We start from the raw sequence: 19931 nt of genomic DNA, 5'->3' as shown, positions 1-19931 counted from the left end.
CTGCTGAAAGATGACTATTTTGTGAGCGGCGCTGGCCTTCCTGGCAGATTCAAAGCTGAGAAGGTGGAATTTCACTGGGGTCACAGCAATGGCTCAGCAGGCTCCGAACACAGCATCAACGGCAGGAGGTTCCCTGTGGAGGTGAGAGAACCTCTAGATCTCCAAGTGGCTATGCTTTGGGTCTTTACATGAATCATCTGCTACATCCCTGTCCTCACTTACTTTGCAAATCAAGCTTGGGCTGTACCTAACTTTGTGTCTCTGAGAATCCTTTGTTTATAGCAGGGCAGCTGGATTTCTATCCTCGTTTCCCATCTTAGTTCAGCTGGAGAAACATCCAGAAGTGAAAGGCCTCATGGTTTGAGGATGCTCCCCCCTGGTTGATGAGGTTCATCTTTGGTTTCATTTGATGGTTTCTTTTCACCACTTCTGAAACCCTGTTTTTGGAAGATGACATTTTTTATGAAACATGGATGACTTTCTTTTCACCATTTAGAAAACAAAAATAGTTACTGAACATCTGAAGAGGAGCTTTCAAACCTTCTCTTAATAGTAAAGTTGTTTTAAGGTTGGTTGGTTCCCGCCAACTGTTGTTTAGAAAGGATCTGTGACGACTGGTGATAGAAGTCAGTTAATTTGACTCAGATCGATGGTGACATTTTGTTTGCCCTGTGTTGGTCTTCTCACAGGTTGTGCTGCTGGGTGGAAGAAGGGTGTGGGTGTACTTGCCCGTGTGCTAGTGTCTATCTGCTTTGAGCCAAGATGAGGGACAGAGCACATCTCTAATGCATTGATTAATATTGAATAATTACAGCATCCCCCTTTCTTGGATAATCTTGTTTTTTTTTTTTTTTCCTTTCATCATGATCAACATGTGAATATTCTTTAAGCGTTGCAAGTTTGTGTAAAAACTAAATGAGTGCAGTTCCAGCCTGCGATGGTCCTCAGGCATGGAGTGGCTTTGAAGTGGTATCATGTTTGAATGAAAGTAGCCAAGTGACCATGCAGAATATTCAACGCTTACTGTTTGATAACCTCCATTAAGTCATGCCCTGCCCTGATCGTGTGATCAATACTTGGGATCCCTTCATAAAGAAAATGCATGTAGGTTTGGGTATAACTTACAGGGTTTCATCATTCTCCCTGCCTCTTCAAGCCCATTCACAGATCCACTAGGTACTATTGAACCGTAGGTGAAGAACTTCTATAAAATGAGACATTCAATAGAATTTCCAGTTACAGATGCTTATTTGACATATAGATTTATTTTTTAAATATTATTTTATTTCCCTTTATTTATTATTATTACTTTTTAATTTTTTTTTTTGGAGAGGTTTTCGCTATAGGGTGTGTGCGTTCGCCAGACAGAGAGAGACAGAGAGACAGAAAGCGAGAAATCACCCCCCCAGGGGGGATGTTCACGTCGCAATCCCTTCTCCTCCATTCTCCTCTCAGGATCTTAGGCACGTACGCACATGCACCCGGCGTGAGTTTTAAGCCACCGGGTCCAGGACGTGAACCACGGTCGACTATGTGGGAGTCCAGCAACATAGCTGTTACGCTAACTGCTGGTCCCTATTACTTTTTAATTTGACCAGAGAGAGACTGAGAGAAAGGGAGGGAAGGTAAGAAAGCAGGCCTCCAGGTCTGAGACTTGAACTGTGGATGTCCATTTTGGAGTCCAGCGCCCTTAACCAGCACACCACCTGCTGACTCCTAGATTTGTTTCTTATCCAGTATTCATAGAGAAATTAGAGATAACAACTATAGAAATCATTTTATATATTTTTTCTTATTTAGCTGACAATTCTCAGTACAAAATTCTCTTGAACTCTTCTATGTGATCACCTTCCTGTCCTCGTCATCTTAATTCTGGCTCACGAGTAGGGTTCCTACTTAATGGGTTCTCCTCCATTCTTTACATGGAATGAATAGGGACCAGCAGTTAGCGTAATGGCTATGTTGCTGGACTCCCACGTAGTCAAACACGGTTCGAGTCCCGGACCCAGTGGCTTAAACTCTCGCCAGGCGCGTGTGTGTGCGTTCCCAAGATCCTGAGAGGAGAAGGGATTGCAGCGTGGCCATCCCCCCTGGGGGGTGATTTCTTTCTCTCTGTCTCTCTCTCTCTGTCTGTCTGGCAAGCATACGCACCCTATAGCAAAAACGTCTCCAAAAAAAATAATAATTAAAAAATTAAATATATAAATAAATAAATGGAATGAATAATTTCTTAGAAGTCTTAGCTTTATTTGCACTTGGAAAACTTCATTCCTAGAAGCAAAATTACATCATGTTTTTAAGTGTGGGATTTCCCTTCTGGCCTTGCTGACGAGTTTCAATTGGCACTGTAAATTGAAGGGGTAGTTTGTGTCCAGATAGTTTTGCTCTGAAGCCTCTTTGTCTTAGTATTGGGTTGCCATTTGTTCACTTAATGTTGTTCTGGACAAAAGACTTGTGCTTGAAAACTTGAAAACTTAATCTGGCAGCTACCTTGGAAAAGAAAACCTCTGGAGTTAAGAACGAGGAACCTCAGCCTCATTCATAGTCATTTTCCCCATGCCAAAATGGCCTGTCTCCTCCTTACACATGATTCTGGAAAAATGCATAGGATTGATTTATATTCTTTTTAAACTTTATGACTTGAAATGAATATTTCAGTTCTCCTTTACTCAAAGAGAGCCATTAAATTCAGAAGCTAATTAGAAATGGCAGCTACAATACCCAGACTTACTGTTTGACCAAGTTATTTGGATTTGTTTTTCCCCCATTTAAATAATGTCAGATGGTTAGGCTGCCTATATTAATTGGGTTACTCATCAAGGCCCATCTGGTTCATAGCGTGCTTTCTTAAAGTGTCATAAACATGTTAAATTACTTAGTGGTATATTTGAAGGAACTTGCATTTCAGAGTTTAAAGGTAACTGAATCAACTGTAAAATATGAACAGGGAAATTGCTCATTTTTACCTAAAACATGTCTGTAATGTTTTATTTTTGTTTTATTTGAGCTCTTTATTAACACCAGCTATCTCTGAGGTTTTGTTGTTGTTGGGTTTTTTTTTTTTTTTATATTGTTTGAACATCTCAGGCTTGATTTATTTATTTAAATAACAACATTGTTATTCAAGAAACGAGAATGAAAATAAGGACATTTTAATTTATCATGGGGAATTTATCAGCATTGGAAACATTATTTGTCTTGCATGTACTGTGTCTGAAGGCTAGAAAAGATTGTGGAAGGTTGCCCTGAGATTGGTAGAATACACCCATGGTTCTCAACTAGAGATGAAGTCCCCACCCCTGCTCCCATTTCTGGGGTCATTAGGCAATGTCTGGAGACATTTTTGGTTCCCACCATTGTCAGCAGTAATGTATTACTAGTTTCTAGTGGGTAAAGACCAGAGATGTTACTGAACATTTTCATTGCATTTGGCAGTCCCCACTGCAAGGAATCATGTGGTTCCAGAGGGTCACTAATGTGACTGCTGTGAGACTCTGGAGTAGACAAAGCAGAGTGGTTAGTGGAATTGAGCCTGCCTTTATTATTTTAAATAGAGTTGCATGGTAAGGACTCGTTGTTTGAGAAGTCCTATCTGCCTGTGATATTTAGAGAGAACATGGACCTTGCCTTCTGATTAACAGCATTGCTGGTCCTGGTTCCTGCAGACTCTCTGAGATGCAGCCTCGACCTTGGGCATTTCAACTGCTCCCTCCGGGCTCCAGCTCTGCAGACTGATTATCAAGTATCTGTCCCACTGGATGCTGGATCTGCTCCCCAAGGGTAGATTGCAACAAATTCAACTATGTACAGCTTCCCAGGACTCCTTGGAGGTCATCTAAGACAACATTGTGGACATCTAAAAATTAGACTTCCGTATTTCCGGGCTGAAATCCTCATCTGAACCTTACAGCTCCTGCACTTAAAATATCCAGTCTAATAGTTTACGAAACAAGTCCTAGGAAGACTAAAATAAAGCAAAACGGAAGCCCTTCAGTAGCCAGCATTCTTTACCGGTCCACTAAGTTAAAAAAGAATCGGAGTCACATTACAATGCCGTGCCTAGGAGACCAGACCCAACTTGGATCCTCACATTCCCTTACCCCTTTTTATTCAGTTTTATTCTTTGCGTACCAACAAGTTTTTCTTGAGTATCTTTTGTCGTATAGGTGCTTGGTCACATGGGTAAACCAGAAAGTCATAGTCCCTGCCCTAAAGATATTTACACTTTAGAGGTGACACAGAAATTGAACAGCCACATCAGTAGTGTATAATTTAAGTTCTGATACAGTCTCTGAAGCAAAGGGACATTTTGCCAGGAGATGGAAGGCCTCTGTGTAGAGAGCAATATTTATGAAGACGGGAGAAATAAATTGGAGCCTGGTAGAACAGAGATATGCCAAGGCCCTTGGGCAGGTAGTATTTGGGAAGTGTAAGGAATAAAGAGAAGTCAGTGGAGGTTTTGGTAGGCAGAATATTAGCCTCATCACAAAAACGCACATAAAATATCCACTCACTAATCCCTAGAACCTGTGAATATGTTACTATACATGGCAAACAAGACTTTGCGGATGTGATTAAATATCCTCAAAGTCAAAAAGCTCAGAATATCCCAGTGAGTAAAACAGCAGTTGCACTGTCCTGTTCCTGTTCTTCCATGGATGTTCAGCTTTCTATCCAACTATTAATGTGTAATGGTTATTATCCTATCCTAAATTTTCTCATTATTTCACTCTTAATCTCTGTTCTGTGTTTGGTAAGTTAAAAAAAGTTCATGTAAAACTAATAGGAATTGGGACCAGCAGATGGCATAATGGTTACATTGCTGTTCCATGTAGTGGACCACAGTTGGAGTCCTGGACCTGGGATCTTAAAACTCATGTCAGGCATGTGTGCCTGTGTGCCCAAAATCCTGAGAGGAGAGTGGAGGAGGGGGGATTGTGGCATGGCCATCCTCCTGGGGAGTGATTTCTCGCTTTTTGTCTCTCTGTCTCTCCGGCAAGTGCACATGCCCTATAACAACAGCAACAAAAATTAATAGGAATTTAATCTAGCCACGTTTCCATTAATAACTAAAATTGGAGCTAATCCAAAGAAAAACCTTCAGATAACACCTCTGAGAGCTCTGCTGAAGCAGGGATTCATTGTATGCTTGTCATCTGAGGTAATTAAAATCTTATTTATTACAATAAGAGATTGTAGGAGTTGTTGATTCAGACTTATTGGTGCTCTATGAGTTGAAGTCTTCAGTAAGTTTAAGTGATCCAAATTGATTGTGTGTGCCCTTTCCAGTGAGACTCAACTGGTTCATTTCAACTCTGTTTAGAGCACCTTAGCAAGTGACTAGAAACAAAAACATTTCTCCTAATGCATAGTGTGTATATATAAGGAAATACACATTACCACATGGTGCAGGTCTGTAATCCCTTATCTGAAACCCTTGAGGCAAGATGTTTCAGAATTCAGGATCATTTTTAGGAAGATACTGCCGCTCATGTGCCAAGTGCATGTGACAGAAGACACTCAGGAGGGTTTGAAATTACACCCCTTACATGTATTAATATTTCTGTAGCAAACAAATGAACAATCACATGCAGTGGAACTATCAATACTCTAAACAGCTTCACATCTCTTCACGTCAGCTTTTACCACCAAATCAGTTCTTGCGTCGGTCTTGGGTCTGTTGGGTCGTCTCAATGGTTCATGTCCTCAAGAGCCCCGGGCGGTTATAACCTTGACACAAATGTGTAGAATTACTTGTCTGGAGGAGTAAATGTGTCCAGGTACTTCTCTCTCCCTCCTCCCTTCTCTATTACGGTCATGAACTGCAATCTTACTCAAAGTTAAGGATGGCCCAGAGGGTAAGGCGTTGCTCGTTTTAGGCTGACTTTGTTCTATGATTGACTCATTTTAATATTCTCATTTTAGTAGTCTCTTGGGGCCTGTAGTTGTCTTCACTATTGACATCTTGAGGTGGTATCTTGACCTGCTCCTGCCTAAGATCCCAGATGGATTCGTGTCTTTCCACAAAGTCAAACTTGATTGCATAGTGTAAAATTTAGCATAGCAACGCAGTCGGGCCAAAGGAGGAGTATAGCTGATGCCATCTGATCACCGAGTGGTCTATGGAGGCAAAAAGCCAGTTACGGATTCTCAGAAATCCCAAGTGTCCACCCTCGATTGGCTCTGGTCACAGTGCCAGGAGCAGATAGCAAAGTGACTCCAGAGAGGGCTTCTTTTCTGCCCCAAGGTGGCAGAGTCTCAAAGATTAGCACCTGAGTCTAAGATTGGCACACAGTGAGTGTCTGTCTCTGTTCGGTGGACCAGGGTGTCTGGGCCTACCAGGTTTGCACTTCCCTGTTACTGTATTTCAGTTGGACGGGCAAAGTGAGGAATTGGGGTGTATATGTCACCCTTTTCACTGCTCAGTGCAGTCTTGGCATTACAGAATCCGTTTTGTGTAACACAGCGCTCTCCACAGTCTGTCCTGTCAGCTCTGATCCTACCTTGGCTCTGAGAGCTAGACTAATGATTTGCCTTTCATTTTATGAAGTGAATGTTGGTTTTTCCCTGGAAAATGGAATGTTCCCATCACATTTTGGTTGGGCAATTACCTTGCAGTAAGCCTTAAGTTATGACTTAGATGACCTGCGTCTGCCTGCCTTCTCCCTGGTGAGCTCACAAACTTTACCACACACCAAGCCTTCTGCACAGTACTGCGAGCATGGCAGGCCAGTGCACAACTCAGACGTGGACCAGCTCCTCTGGAGACTGAGGCCACCATCGACCCCTGGCTTCAGTACATGCTATGCTAATGCAGGGACTGAATGTTAGGTTAGGCTAGCACTCCCTCTATATTCCCCCCATTTTCTGCTGGAAATAGTTTTAGACATTTGAAATGCCTTCTTGAAGATTCATGTTGTATATGGGCACATTAAGGACTTAGAAGAGTCCTCTATTGCAGAAATGTGCTTATCTTTATTTAACACGTCTTTCCAAACTTATGTGACCACCCTACCCTACTTTTTCATGCAACGGTATTATCACTTTTTGTGTGTGTGTGTGTGCAAATGCTGAGTTATAACTTCCTCTTCTCTTCCTTTAGTCCAGATTCCTTGTAAGAAATGGGGTCCTGTTCAAAGAAGTATTTTCAGAGGACACCTATAGTGATTTGGCCTTTCAGTTATCTTGAAAATGATACAGACTGCCTTCTTCACGAAGCAGTTTATCGTCTTTATGAAACTTGATACGATCTTGCTTTGTCATTAGAGAGAACCGTCACAAGAGAGAGACTGAGACATGTATTAAAAATAACTTTTGCTCTTTTACTTTTCCTGTGTCACATACTTGATGTAAATTCCTGGAAGTACGAGAGGTTTGCTGAAGTTGCTTTCTTCTAAGAGAGTTTTTTTGTCACTGGAGCTTAGGACAGTGGCTTTCCCTGTGACCTGCCTCTACATGCTCTATGTGGACAGTTAGAAATGTCAAAGAGATCTCTTCTGCAGTTATCTGCTTTTTGCTATTCTGTTGTAGCTGTGCAGTGTTTTGTTCTGCAGTGACTTTCCATCAAATGGCATGAGGATTGGTTAAAATTTGGTTAATGACTTTATTGAAATAAAGATTCCATTTTAGAGCAGAGTGTTTCATCCCTTACTAGTGAAATATTTAATTTCCATCTGGCCGATCTTCTCTGTGTATATCCTATGTTAATTAAGATGAACATTTGAGCAAGCCCTGGAACTTTGAGTGTCCTCAGTGGAGAAGTTAACGCCTGGTTGTACAAAGTTGGAGAGCAGGTTTTGTGAGGTAAAAGCAGCCTTGGTCCCTGGTGTGATGAATCTGTGATATCTGACAGTCCTCGTCACTCACAGTCATCCTTAGATGTGAACTTGGCTCAGGGCTGTTTGACGGCATGTCACCGACATGTGGCTGGCTGATCACTGGTGAGTAGTACTGAGAATGTTACTCAAAGAGATGACACTCTGAGGGGAAAAGCAAGTCTGGTTAAAGTGGAGATGTTCTGTGGGCCAGCTGGTGGTGTGGGGTGATAGAGGTGACTGGATCCCACATGGCCTACGGAGAGGTTAGAGTCCCAGACCCAGTGACTTGAAAAATGCACCAGGTGTAGGCATGCATGCATGCCCCAAGTTCCTAGGGGAGAAAGAAAGAAGAAGGGTTTGCAGCATGGACATGCCCCATAGAGAATGCTTCCTCACTTTCCCTTTCTCACTCTCTGTGTCTGGTGAGTGCAGTATCCTCTGACAAAATTAAAAAAAAAAAAAAAGATGGAGATATTCTCAGTGTAGAGACCTGATGAGCTTAGGAACCCTCAGACAGCCAGGGACAAGGCTTGAGCTGGGGGTGGAGGTGTTGGTGGTAGTAGGGAGAATATTGCAGACCCTGTAAAGTACTGCCTTGTGTCAGGAATCTCCTGGGTGTTTCCTCATTTAACTCTCACATCAGCCTGATGAGAGAGGTGCTCTTACCATACCCTTCTTAAAGATGGAACCACTGAGCTTCTGCCATGGTAAAGGGCTCAGCTGAGGTTTACTGGTAGTCTTCCAGAATCTCAGCTCTGATGTCTCTACAGTCTGAACTCTGATTCTTTGTATTTTTTGTTGTTGTCATTGCTTCAGGTCGTTTTTAGAACCATTGATACAGTAGAAATAATTTCATTAGAATCTTAACTGCTGTGAATTATATAAGAAGAGAAGAAAAATCAAAGGCTTCAAGTGTTTAGAGATGGCTGAACTGCAGTGAGATATGTAGAGATGAGATGCGAAGGAAGTAGAAAGTGTTGTCAGCTCATTGCCTAGAAAAATTTGTAGAGGGGACCAGTAGTTGGCATAATGGCTATGTTGCTGGACTCCCATGTAGTCGACCATAGTTCAAGTCCCAGACTCGGTGGCTTAAACTCACGGCGGGTGCGTATGCGTGCGTGCCCAAGATCCCAAGAGGAGAATGGAGCAGAAGAGATTATGGGGTGGCCATTCCCCCTGGGGGGGGTGGTGATTTCTTGCTTTCTGTCTCTCTGTCTCTCTCTTTCTGGCAGTGCACACGCCCTATAGCAAAAACCTCTCCAAAAAAAGATTAAAAGTCTGTAGAAAATACTTAACATTTAATCTGATTGACCACTTCAGACTGTTTTTAATCACTTTGAGGTACCTTTTGATAGAAAATATAAGAGCCATATACTGTCATTTAAATTTCCAGAATTTAATTACCACATTTAAAAAAGTAAAAGGAATCCAGTAATTTTTTTTACTTTAGCCATTTTATGTAATTTATATTATTTACCAATCTAATTACTGTTATTCAACTTATGTTGTAGGGTAATTATTATAAAAGCAATCAGACTTTAGTTGATTTTAATAGTCTATTATTGTTTACCCTAATACATTCATAATATTATTTCAACATAAAATCAATATGAAAAGTTTTTGCCAAAATAGATTTCATCCTGTTTTAATACTAAGTCTTTGTGTTTTCCACAGACATCTCTGTTCACACTAACCAGGCACATGGTGTTAGTGGTTGTCATACAGAAATGTGTAGATTTATGGGCACTAGAGCACAGTAATGGAATTTAAAAGATAAACTAGCCAAAGGACTAGCAGAAATTCTTCAGGAGCAATTTTTGTGGTGAAGATTTTCTCATTTCTTCTTCAATAAAAAAGGTAGGCCAAAAGAGATAAAGTAGCAGACAGGTAGGATGAACAAGTCTAAAGATCTCATGTACAGCATGAGGACTGTAGGAAATCGCAGTGGCGTTCAGGATTTTTGCTAAATGAGTAGATGAGAGCTGCTCTTGCCACAGGTGGATAAAACTGGGTGACCGAGACGATAACTGTGCTATTAGCCGTTTCATTGTAGTAGCCATTTTACTGTATGTATGTATCTCATAACGTGCTGTATACCTTAAATTAACACAAGATTTAACATACACTAAATAGAAAATTAAAATAAAATTGAGACCAACAGACGGCATAACGGTTACATGTTGCTGGACTCCCACGTTAGTCGACCGTGGTTAGAGTCCTGGACGTGGTGGTTTGGACCTCATGCCAGGTGCATGTGCGTCCGTGCCCAAGATCCTGGCAGGAGAATGGAGAAGGGGGATTACAGCATGGCCATCCCCCCGGTGGGCGATTTCTTACTTTCTGTCTCTCTGCTCTCTGTCTCTCCAGCAAGCGCACATGTCCTATAGCAAAAATCTCTGTGAAAATAAATAAATTAATTTAGTTAAATAAAAATAAAATTATAGTGATAGTGCAATTTAAATTTATATATACATCTCTATGTTATATATAGTATATTTATAGATATTATATATTTGTATAAATATTTGTATAACATCTATAAATATATATAAACCATACACATATTTAATTTATATAATTTAAATATTTTAAAATTTATATTTATATATATATATACACACACACACACACACACACATACATACACACACACACACACACACACACAGTTTTTTTCTGGGGGTTTGACTTATTGGTTGAAAATCTTCACCCAGGTATGGTATAGATTTTCTTCTTTATAAGTTTTCCCCCTTTTTCTTTTTTTACATTTGTTCCTAGAGCTTTAAACACTATTCTCAGAATCCATTTTCAAGCTTGGGAACTCAAAGCTGGCTGGGGAGACTTTTGTGCACTGAAGGTAGAGACCTCAGGTGGCCAGATCAGATGCATTGTGAGTTCAGGTCAAGAGGATTTCGGGGCATATGGCTTAGTGACATCCCCCTCCCCCCCTTTTTTTTTGTCCTGTCAAAATTTGAGCAGGAAGACTTCAAGCCATCTTAAGTATAAAGCCTTCAGCAAGTTGTGTCATGCTATAGTCACTCAGAAAGGACAGTCAGAAAGATTTATAAGGGCTAGAAAGAAGTCAAGTTTGAAAGAGAGTCTATTTTCTCTCTCCCCTTTAAATTCCCGGCATAGAATTTCACAGCACCCCTCTTTAATGGGATGGGAAGCAAATTCCTAAAGCTTCCTAAGTCAGATTGTATGGCCCCAGGCTGTGTTGAGCACAAATACTGCCCTGATTACATTTATTGCAATATATGGAGACCAGCTGGGCAAATTCACCAAAACCCCATTTTATATTAAAAATATAAAGTTCATCTCTTGCGTGTTTAAGGGTGTCTTAAAAGATAGGACTTTAAAACTCGGGTTAATATGTGGAAGACATTTGACTTAATAGTAAAATAACTTCTAAATCTCCCTCTTACCCTATACATATAGCTTCAATTTCTGAATCTCTATTAAAGCCTTTACTGTGTTAGTTTTTAAAATTCAGTATTTGAGGGAATTTTGTTAGTGTATGCCACAGGGTTCACTATTTCCTAATCAAGGAAAACTTGGAGTGACAGAAACCGCACCCCACAATTTCCTGCCATTTCTCACCTTGTCTCTTCGCTTCTGCTTTTGAAGTAGCCTCTGTCTTGACTCTCTGTCTCCATCTGCCTCTTTGTTCACCCCTCCATCTCATTTATTAGCAGGATGTGATCTGAAATATCATAGCCATACACATGCAGGGGCCCTTAGGAAAATATGTCCCCCAGAGGGCAAGACAGTGGGACAGCAATTCAATGTGACGCTGAATTGGGAAGGTCTGGATTCACGTCCAGAGAGTTCTCTGAGTACACCAGGTGAGACGAGAATTAGACCCAGTGAGTTGTAGACAGGGCTCGGGCACAGAAAGCACAGCCATTGCCTGCCACGCTAGGTGATCCAGTTATTTTCCTTTTCCCTTTATTTTAAGAATCACTATGTTCACTTGCCCTGTGGACATGTAGCTCTTGTTCCTAAATGAGACTTAACTCCTCCTTGCTATGAGACTTAATTAGGCAAAAACCAGAGACCAGTGTTACAGCCCAGAGCAAACAGGTAAGATGTTTTTTTTTTTTCAGAGAAACCTGAAGAGGCAAGGCTTCCTTGGAGTACATTCCAAGGTAGAAGTCTTAGAGCCTTCTAACTTAACTAAGATAACAGCTTTTCTCAAATGAACAGACTTTGAACAAAAAGGTTACCAAATCAATCATGTTATGCTACTATAGTTATTAATTAGCATAACCCATAGGACACGTGACCCGCCACACCATGAGGAGAATGCATGCACCGGAAGCCTGAACAAAACCACTCTGACTCCGACAGAAACCCTTTGCCTCAGATCCTCTTAGGCAATCCGTTTTTCTGGGACCTGCTTCCTGGGTGGGACCTCTGTTTTTCCTTTCCTCTCTTAACAGACTCTCCATTTTGGGGCCAGCAGGTGGTGCAGTCACTAAGGCTCTGGACTCCCTCATGGCTGACTGCTGTTTGAGTCCTGGACCTGGAGGCTTGCTTTCTCACTTTCTGTCTGTCTCTAGTGACCACAAGTGCCCTACAGAAAAATTTTAAAAATATTAACAATGAAAAAGAAATAATAAACTTTCCACTTTACTATTCTTTCTTTGTGTCTGTGTCTCTAAATCTTCATGAATGTGAGACAAAGAATCGCAATCACTGCTGTTCCGCAGTGATTATGGGATCCACGCACCCCAGCTTCCCACTTCACAGGCACATACTTGCCCAAGGTCTGGGATTGGCCCAAAGCAGGTCACAGCATCAAGACCCTATTTGGGGTACTTGTCTCTTTCTCTGCTTCTCTCTCGGTCGTGGCTGACTGCTGTTGGAGTCCTGGACCTGGAGGCTTGCTTTCTCACTTTCTGTCTGTCTCTAGTGACCACAAGTGCCCTACAGAAAAATTTTAAAAATATTAACAATGAAAAAGAAATAATAAACTTTCCACTTTACTATTCTTTCTTTGTGTCTGTGTCTCTAAATCTTCATGAATGTGAGACAAAGAATCGCAATCACTGCTGTTCCGCAGTGATTATGGGATCCACGCACCCCAGCTTCCCACTTCACAGGCACATACTTGCCCAAGGTCTGGGATTGGCCCAAAGCAGGTCACAGCATCAAGACCCTATTTGGGGTACTTGTCTCTTTCTCTGCTTCTCTCTCTGTCTCTCTTGCTTATGGATGAAATACATAAAAGAGTGTGTGTGTGTGTGTGTGTGTGTGTGTATAAATATATACATACATACATATCCATATCCCCAGTGCCTTTTCTGGATTCTCATAAACATTCTCGAATGCTCTGCACAGAAAGTGATCTGTGGTCAGATGTATTTAGGAAATGCTGTACAATATGTCTTATTCTTACAGCCTGTTAACATGCTGACATAGCACAAGTCCTGAGAAATATTTCAGCAAAGAAACTTGCTTAATTTTCTTTTAACTGGGATTCTCCCCAACTCAGGTGACCATGGAATCCATTTTATTTGTATTTCCTATGGGCTTCAATGAGAATGTTTCTGGGGAAATGCTGCCCCAAGTTGTAGAATGTGGACAGCTTAGATTACCTTCTTACTCTCTTCTCTAGTTTCTAAAATATCAACAGTTCTTGATCATTCAATTCACTAACAGAGACTTCTCTGTATGGGACAGAGTGTCTTGTCTTCAAGCAGATTTTAGTCCAGGAGGTGCTGAGACCCTTAGGCAGGATGCCGCCTGGCCTGGGCTACTGGAATGGAGGCAGAGATGGGCAGAGTGATAGCAGATTCAACGTCATTAGCTCTTACTTAAATCATTGCTGTGGATCCTTAAAAGGCTTCTCTTGTCTCCCCCCCACCCCCCACTCCACTGTATCCAGTAACCAAAGCTTTCTTTCAAACACTGGAACTGTTCTACATTTTACTATGCTTAACATCTTCCAGTGGTTTTCGGGACCAACAGATGACATAACGGTTACATCCCTGGACTCCCATGTAGTTGATTGCAATTTGAGTCCCAAACACAACAGCTTATAACTCATGCCGGGAGTGTGTGTGTGTGCGTGCCCAAAATCCTGAGGAGACAATGGAGGAGAAGGAATTGTGTCATGGCCATCTGATTTCTCGCTTTCTGTCTGACTCTTTCTGTCTCTCTGGCAAGTGCATGCACTCTTTTTCATTCTCACGTTGAATTAGTCCAGAGACCTTATGTGGGCCTATAAGATCCTACTTGATCTGGCTTCTCCACCATCTTCCACTGTCCCCAGACTTCTCTCCACTCAGTTTTCACTGACTTTTTCTTCAGTCCAGAATTTTCTCCAATTGCTCATTTATACTGGTTCATTTCTTTCCTAATCCTACCTGTTGTAACATTGCATGCTCTTTCCAATACATTTTTTCTGTTACCCACTTTCGTCTTCTTCATAGCACCTATCACTTTTTGAAATTACTTATTGATTTGTTTACTTGCTTATTAACTCACCTCCCCCTCACCCATTCCCATACCCTGTAACGTGAGCTTTTGGAGGAGAGCCGTCTGTTTACAGCTGAATGTAAACCACTAATGAATACAGTCCCAAAACCCTGTTAAGCAGTAATCCCTATTAAGAAACCAACATTTTTGTATTATATCCTCATCATATTAAAAACACTGCTTTAAAGAATAAGAAATTAATTCCTGGGAACGAGAACTTTTCATTCATTCCTGAAAAGGACATGTACAGAAGCAAATCTTCCCCCAATCTGCCTCTTGTATTAAGGATGTGAAGGACCCACATAAGTTAGTTACTGCCAAATAAACACATTCATCCTCTCACTTCATGCTGCGAGGCTGAGGGTTAGTCGTGCAGCTTAGAAAATGATCTTTATAAGGTCTGTTCTTCCAGAGTGTAGTTCTTATATTAACAGCTATTATATCTACATATCAAGACAGATTGTTCCAATTAGTCAATGAGGTCCAGGTTTTTGAGAGCTGTTAATATGTACATGAGCAATTACTGTAGCAGAGTTAAAAGGCATGCCGTTGGGAATTTTAGATTGAGATTATTAGCTTCATTCACAAGCTAAGGCAGAAGCCATGGTACTTATGTGTTGTATTCTTCACTCCAGAGTCCTGTCCTTGGCCCTCGGCACATGGTATCCCCTACCAGGGCCTTCCTCCTCACTGAGAACCAGGCACAATGCTGAACATTTGAAAAATTTCATAGTACACAAGGCAAACAAGCCCCTTGACTTCATGGAACCTAGGAGACCAGGAGAGTGAACCTTAACCAGAATTCACGTCAAAACCAAGCTGGCCTTTTGTATGTTGTAACACTAAATTCAAGGCATTTTTGTTCATTCCTTATTGCCTGTGAATGAAAACGACCACACTCACTTCACAGTCTGTTTTTTCACACTCCCATAAAATGTCATGTGCCTCTACATGTGAGTACGCTGCCTCTGCCTCGTGCTCAGCCTCTCACTCTTTTCTTTCTGGAATTTACTAGATTTCTAAAATATAAGCAGGGGCTGGAATGAAATGACAGGCAATTTGTAGACTCTGGAGGTGACGCCTCTCTCTTCCCAGTCAGTCAGGCTTTGTGAATGATTCACAATCACCAAGTGAGTCTTGAAAGCGCCTCTGAAATTCCACCCTTTGAGTTAAAATATCACTGCCTCTTCAAATGCTTATCTTAGGAAAGAGCAAAATATGAGAATTCTAGATGTATGGAATACATTAATTAAATGCATCAGATAATGCTCCAGGTTTGATCTTCAGTCTAATCCATTGACTGAACACAGGAGCATGCATCTATGGTCCCAGCTGCTCTGGAATCTGCAAACTGAAGGCTGGTCCAGGCAGATAGGGAAGCCCTGTCTGAAATGCATTACAAAGAGCAAGGCATCCCTTGAGTTATCATGCAGAGGAGGCCAGCTTAGGTAAGATAAAATGGACTGATAGGACAGGCCTGGACAGGTTGCTTCCCAGAGAAGAAGGGTGCCCATGTATGGGATGAATGAATCAGCATATGGGACAGGGAGCGGGAGCATTAGATCTGGACTGCAGACTGATTTTATTGCTAATGGAGGGTAAGTGAGCCTGCCCCATCCCCAGCAGAAACTTTCGGAATAGACGGTATGGATGGAGTATGACAGAGGGTCTTGACTTTTCTTTTTTTAAGGAAATTATTTAATTTTATTCATTCATTCATTTATTTTGACTTAGAGAGAGAGAAAAAGAAGGAAAGAAAGCTACCTAGTCTTGGACTCGAACCATGGTCGACCATATGGGAGTGTCCAGCGCCTTAACCACCAAGCCACCTACTGGTCCCTTGTCTTTTCTTTTTTAAAGGCAGGATCTGACTGTCATCATCCATCTACCTCAACCTCCTGAGCAGCTAGACTACAGGTGCATGCCACTGTGTTCAGCCTCAGATTGGACCAGGAATTAAGCTTGGAATTTAGTAGCACATTAGGCAAAGCCAAGGTCTTGACATTTTTTTTCAAGGATTATTTTATTTAACTTTATTTATTTACTTATTTTAATTTGACCAGAGAGAGAGACAGAGCAGGAGAGGGAAAGCGAGAGATCAAGCTGCCAAGTCCGGGGCTCAAACCACAATCAGCCATGTGGGAATCTAGCACCTTTAACCACCACATCACCTGCCAGCCGCGGTCTTGACCGTTTTGAAATAATTTTCTTAGAAGAAAGAATCAACTTAGTCTTCGAGATTCCGGAATGAAACCAGGACTTACTAAAATAGACTCTAGTGAAGAAACAAGCTTGAACCCAGGGCACAGCACCCAGGCCAACTGCAAGAGCTAACCACGGGCTCAGCCATCTCACATAATTAACTTCGTTTCCAAGACCTTAGTTTTCTAAGCAAGAAAAAATATAAAGGCAACATATAAAAGCATAAGAATAATGTTTTCTTAAAATGCAAATAAAAGTTTGTGACTATTTTATTATCAAAATGTGTGTTCATTATAAAATAATTCAAACAATATGTGAATTTTGAAAGTATGTGGGTTTCATTTTTCCAAACACATAATGCTCTTTAGAAATGCCAATATGCTATACATAATTTATGAACTCATTTCCACTTATTAGATGGTGAAAATCTTTCATTTTCGGGAAGTAGCTCTCAACATCCTCAGCCGAGATCACAGTGGCAAGTGTTTACCGATGGCTCCTCTCTCTCTCTCTTCCTCTCTTTCTTTCTTTTAATTGGCAGGGGACACATTCACTCTCTAGAGAGAGATGGAGAGACAGGGAGAGAGAAAGCATCCCTCCCACTGGGATGTGGTAACACTGCAATCTTTCTTCACATCGACATCCTTTCGGGATAGGGACAGGCTTGCACACGCACCTGGTTGGTTTTCAAGCTGCTGGGCAGAGATTTGACCCGCAGAGATCCATGAGGGATCTGCTCTCCTAACCACTCAGCTACAAAGCTGGCTCTCAGCTCTGTTTTCTCAGTTGCATAGCAGAGGTCCTGGAGGCAGATGGTTGGGACTCGATTGTCATCACTGCCACTTTCAACAGTGTGACTCTGTGCATCTATCTAGCCTGTATCCTCATCCATAAACTGACAGTGGATGTCAAGGGACTTCAAAAAGTTTATGGAAAAGTTTAGTGTTTGTTGGGGTTTTTTTAAATTTATTTAGCTTTATTATCATTATTATCATTATTATTATTATTATTATTATTTTCACATGAGTTTTGCCAGAGAAAGAGAGAGAGAGAGAAGCCGTCAGGTCCGGGACTGGAACCATGCTCAGCCATATGGGAATTCCAGCACCTTAACCACCACACCACTTGCTGGCCCTAGTTTAGTTTGTTTAACAAAAATTTAAATCCATACATATTTTTTCATAATGCAGGTTTTCTTTAAAGTTTGTGAAGACTCCCTCGTACTGATCTCTACCTGATAAATTATAGATTGTTTAGTTTTATTTTTGTAGGAACTGAAATGGTATATTTATAAAGCTCTCAGTTTAGTGGCACATAGTAGGCGATGGATGAAACTCGTTTCTCTCCATGGTGAGGTTTTTTGCACTATGGTAATAAAAATCTGGATTCTTTCCATTGGTTCCTGTTAATAACATCACAGCTCCTGTAGATCATTTATTTGGGATAAATTCAGATTTCCTAGTGGCCAGGTATAAGATATGAAGGTGAAAACAGGAATTATCTAAAATGCTATTTTAAAAAACATTTTATAGGGTCCATGTGCTGACCAGAGAAAGAAAGAGAGAGACAAAAGGGGAGAGTTAGCATCCCGCCAGGGGGCATGGTCACTCTGCAATCCCTTCTCTAGTCTCCTCTGGATTCTGAGCATGCACACACAGGCATCCTGTGTACTTTCCAGCTGTCAGGTCTGGAACCCAGAACTGAATGGTTGACCATGTTGGATCCAGCCACCTTAACCACCACACGAGCCAGCCCTAAAATGCTGTTTGACTTGATGCTGTTAGGAAATATAAACCAACATTAATTAGAACTTCTGACTTTTTCAAAAGAAACCAAGTGTCTTCTCAGAAAGCCAACAGCATGTGTTTGTACATTTGTTGCACCCTTCATATTAAAATGTGTTGTCTGGGCCTACATGACTAACTTACCACCTGTGCTAGAATTGATGATCAGTTAGGGTTTCCTATTCAGGATGTTTAATCTCAAAGCTAATGTTCTTTGTGTTACAATTCACTGTATCCACCTTGCCCTTCATAGATTGAGAATGTCCAGGATGCTATACTAAAAGTTAATTAGTTTGATATTATATGAGGCAGCTTCATATACAAATTCTGAAGCTGATTATAATAATAACTACTTCCTCTTGCTAGGATGCAATGTAAGGGTTTCTCATATAGAACTAATAAACTTTCTGAAATTCTATGTGAATTTATGTGCATATAGGTCTATGGACTTAAGTATTGTTTTCTTACTTCCTTGTCCCCTCCCAAAGATAGTAAAATATCGGGGACCAGCAGATGGTGTAATGGCTACATCGCTGACTCCCACAGAATCAACCACAGTTCAGTCCCCAGACGCGGTGGCTCAACACTCATACTGGGCACGTGTGTGTGTGTGCCCAAGATCCTGAAAGGAAAATGGAGGAGAAGGGATTGCAGCATGGCCATCCACCCTTGGGGGTGATTTCTCACTTTCTGACTCTCTGTCTATGTCTTTCTGGTGAGCGCACGTTCCCTATAGCAAAAATCTCTCTTAAAGATCTGGAGAGATGGGAACAGATTCTTTGTTTTTCTGTTTTTGTTTTGTTTTGTTTTTTAATGATTTGTTCCATGAAAGAGACAGACAGAAACCCAGGGTTTTCACATTGCAGTCTACCCCCAGTCTCAGCCATCCCCAGGTCATGGGCATTCGTGTGCACACCTGCTGTGCTCAGGGGCTCTCCCATCTACATCCAGTTGTGTTAATGCTATGCCACCACTTGGCCTCCAACAGATTTTTTTTCTTTATTTAATTCTTGCTGTAGGGTGTGTGCACTTGAAGGAGGATGACAAAAAGGGAAAGCAAGAAGGAAGAAGGGACCCACCCCCACACACACACACCTTTGGGAGATGGACCACAATCCCTTCTCCTCGATTTCTTCTTCCTTTTAAGATTTTGGGTGGGCCAGTAGGTGGTGTCGTGGTTAAGGACGCTCGACTCCCACATGGCCAACTGTGGTTTGAGTCCTGGACCTGGCGGCAAAAAAAAGAAAAAGGAAAAAGACTTTGGGCATGCACTGTACACACACACGCCTGGTGTGGTTTTCAAGTCACCAAGTCTGTGTGTTGAGCTGCCTAGTCTGCAACGTGAGATCTAGCCATCTAAACCACCAGGCCATGGGCTGGCCTAGGTTATTTTGTCTATAGGACTAATTTGCCTTTTACTTTCTAATGTACATAAAATATGCAGTTTATTTAAAATTCTATTCATAATTTCATTACTGGTTCCATGAATTTTATATAGAGTTTTGGAAACTCACAGTAGAGACTGTTGTGTCTGTTCTCCCAGCATCTTCTGGGCAGGGATCATTATTGTCACATTAATTTCTTTTTTTTTGAGAGTTTTTTTTTTTTTTTTTTTTTTTTTTTTTTTTTTTTTTAGGGCGCGGTG

General features: G+C 41.3%; 1 protein-coding gene across 1 annotated transcript in view; it reads left to right on the top strand.

Moving 5' to 3' along the window:
• Positions 1-19931, top strand: part of PTPRG (protein tyrosine phosphatase receptor type G) — a gene marked incomplete in the record, with an annotated part of 820292 nt that overhangs the window by 477822 nt on the left and 322539 nt on the right. The window contains 1 exon segment of the mRNA XM_027775507.1: positions 1-141. Coding sequence (XP_027631308.1) covers positions 1-141 — 141 coding nt within the window.

This window comes from Tupaia chinensis, unplaced genomic scaffold, assembly GCF_000334495.1.
Source record: "Tupaia chinensis unplaced genomic scaffold, TupChi_1.0 Scaffold000569_1, whole genome shotgun sequence".
In the NCBI taxonomy this organism is placed as follows: Eukaryota; Metazoa; Chordata; class Mammalia; order Scandentia; family Tupaiidae; genus Tupaia; species Tupaia belangeri.
The sequence above is the reverse complement of the archived record's forward strand: the minus strand, read 5'-3'. Positions and strand labels throughout refer to the sequence as shown.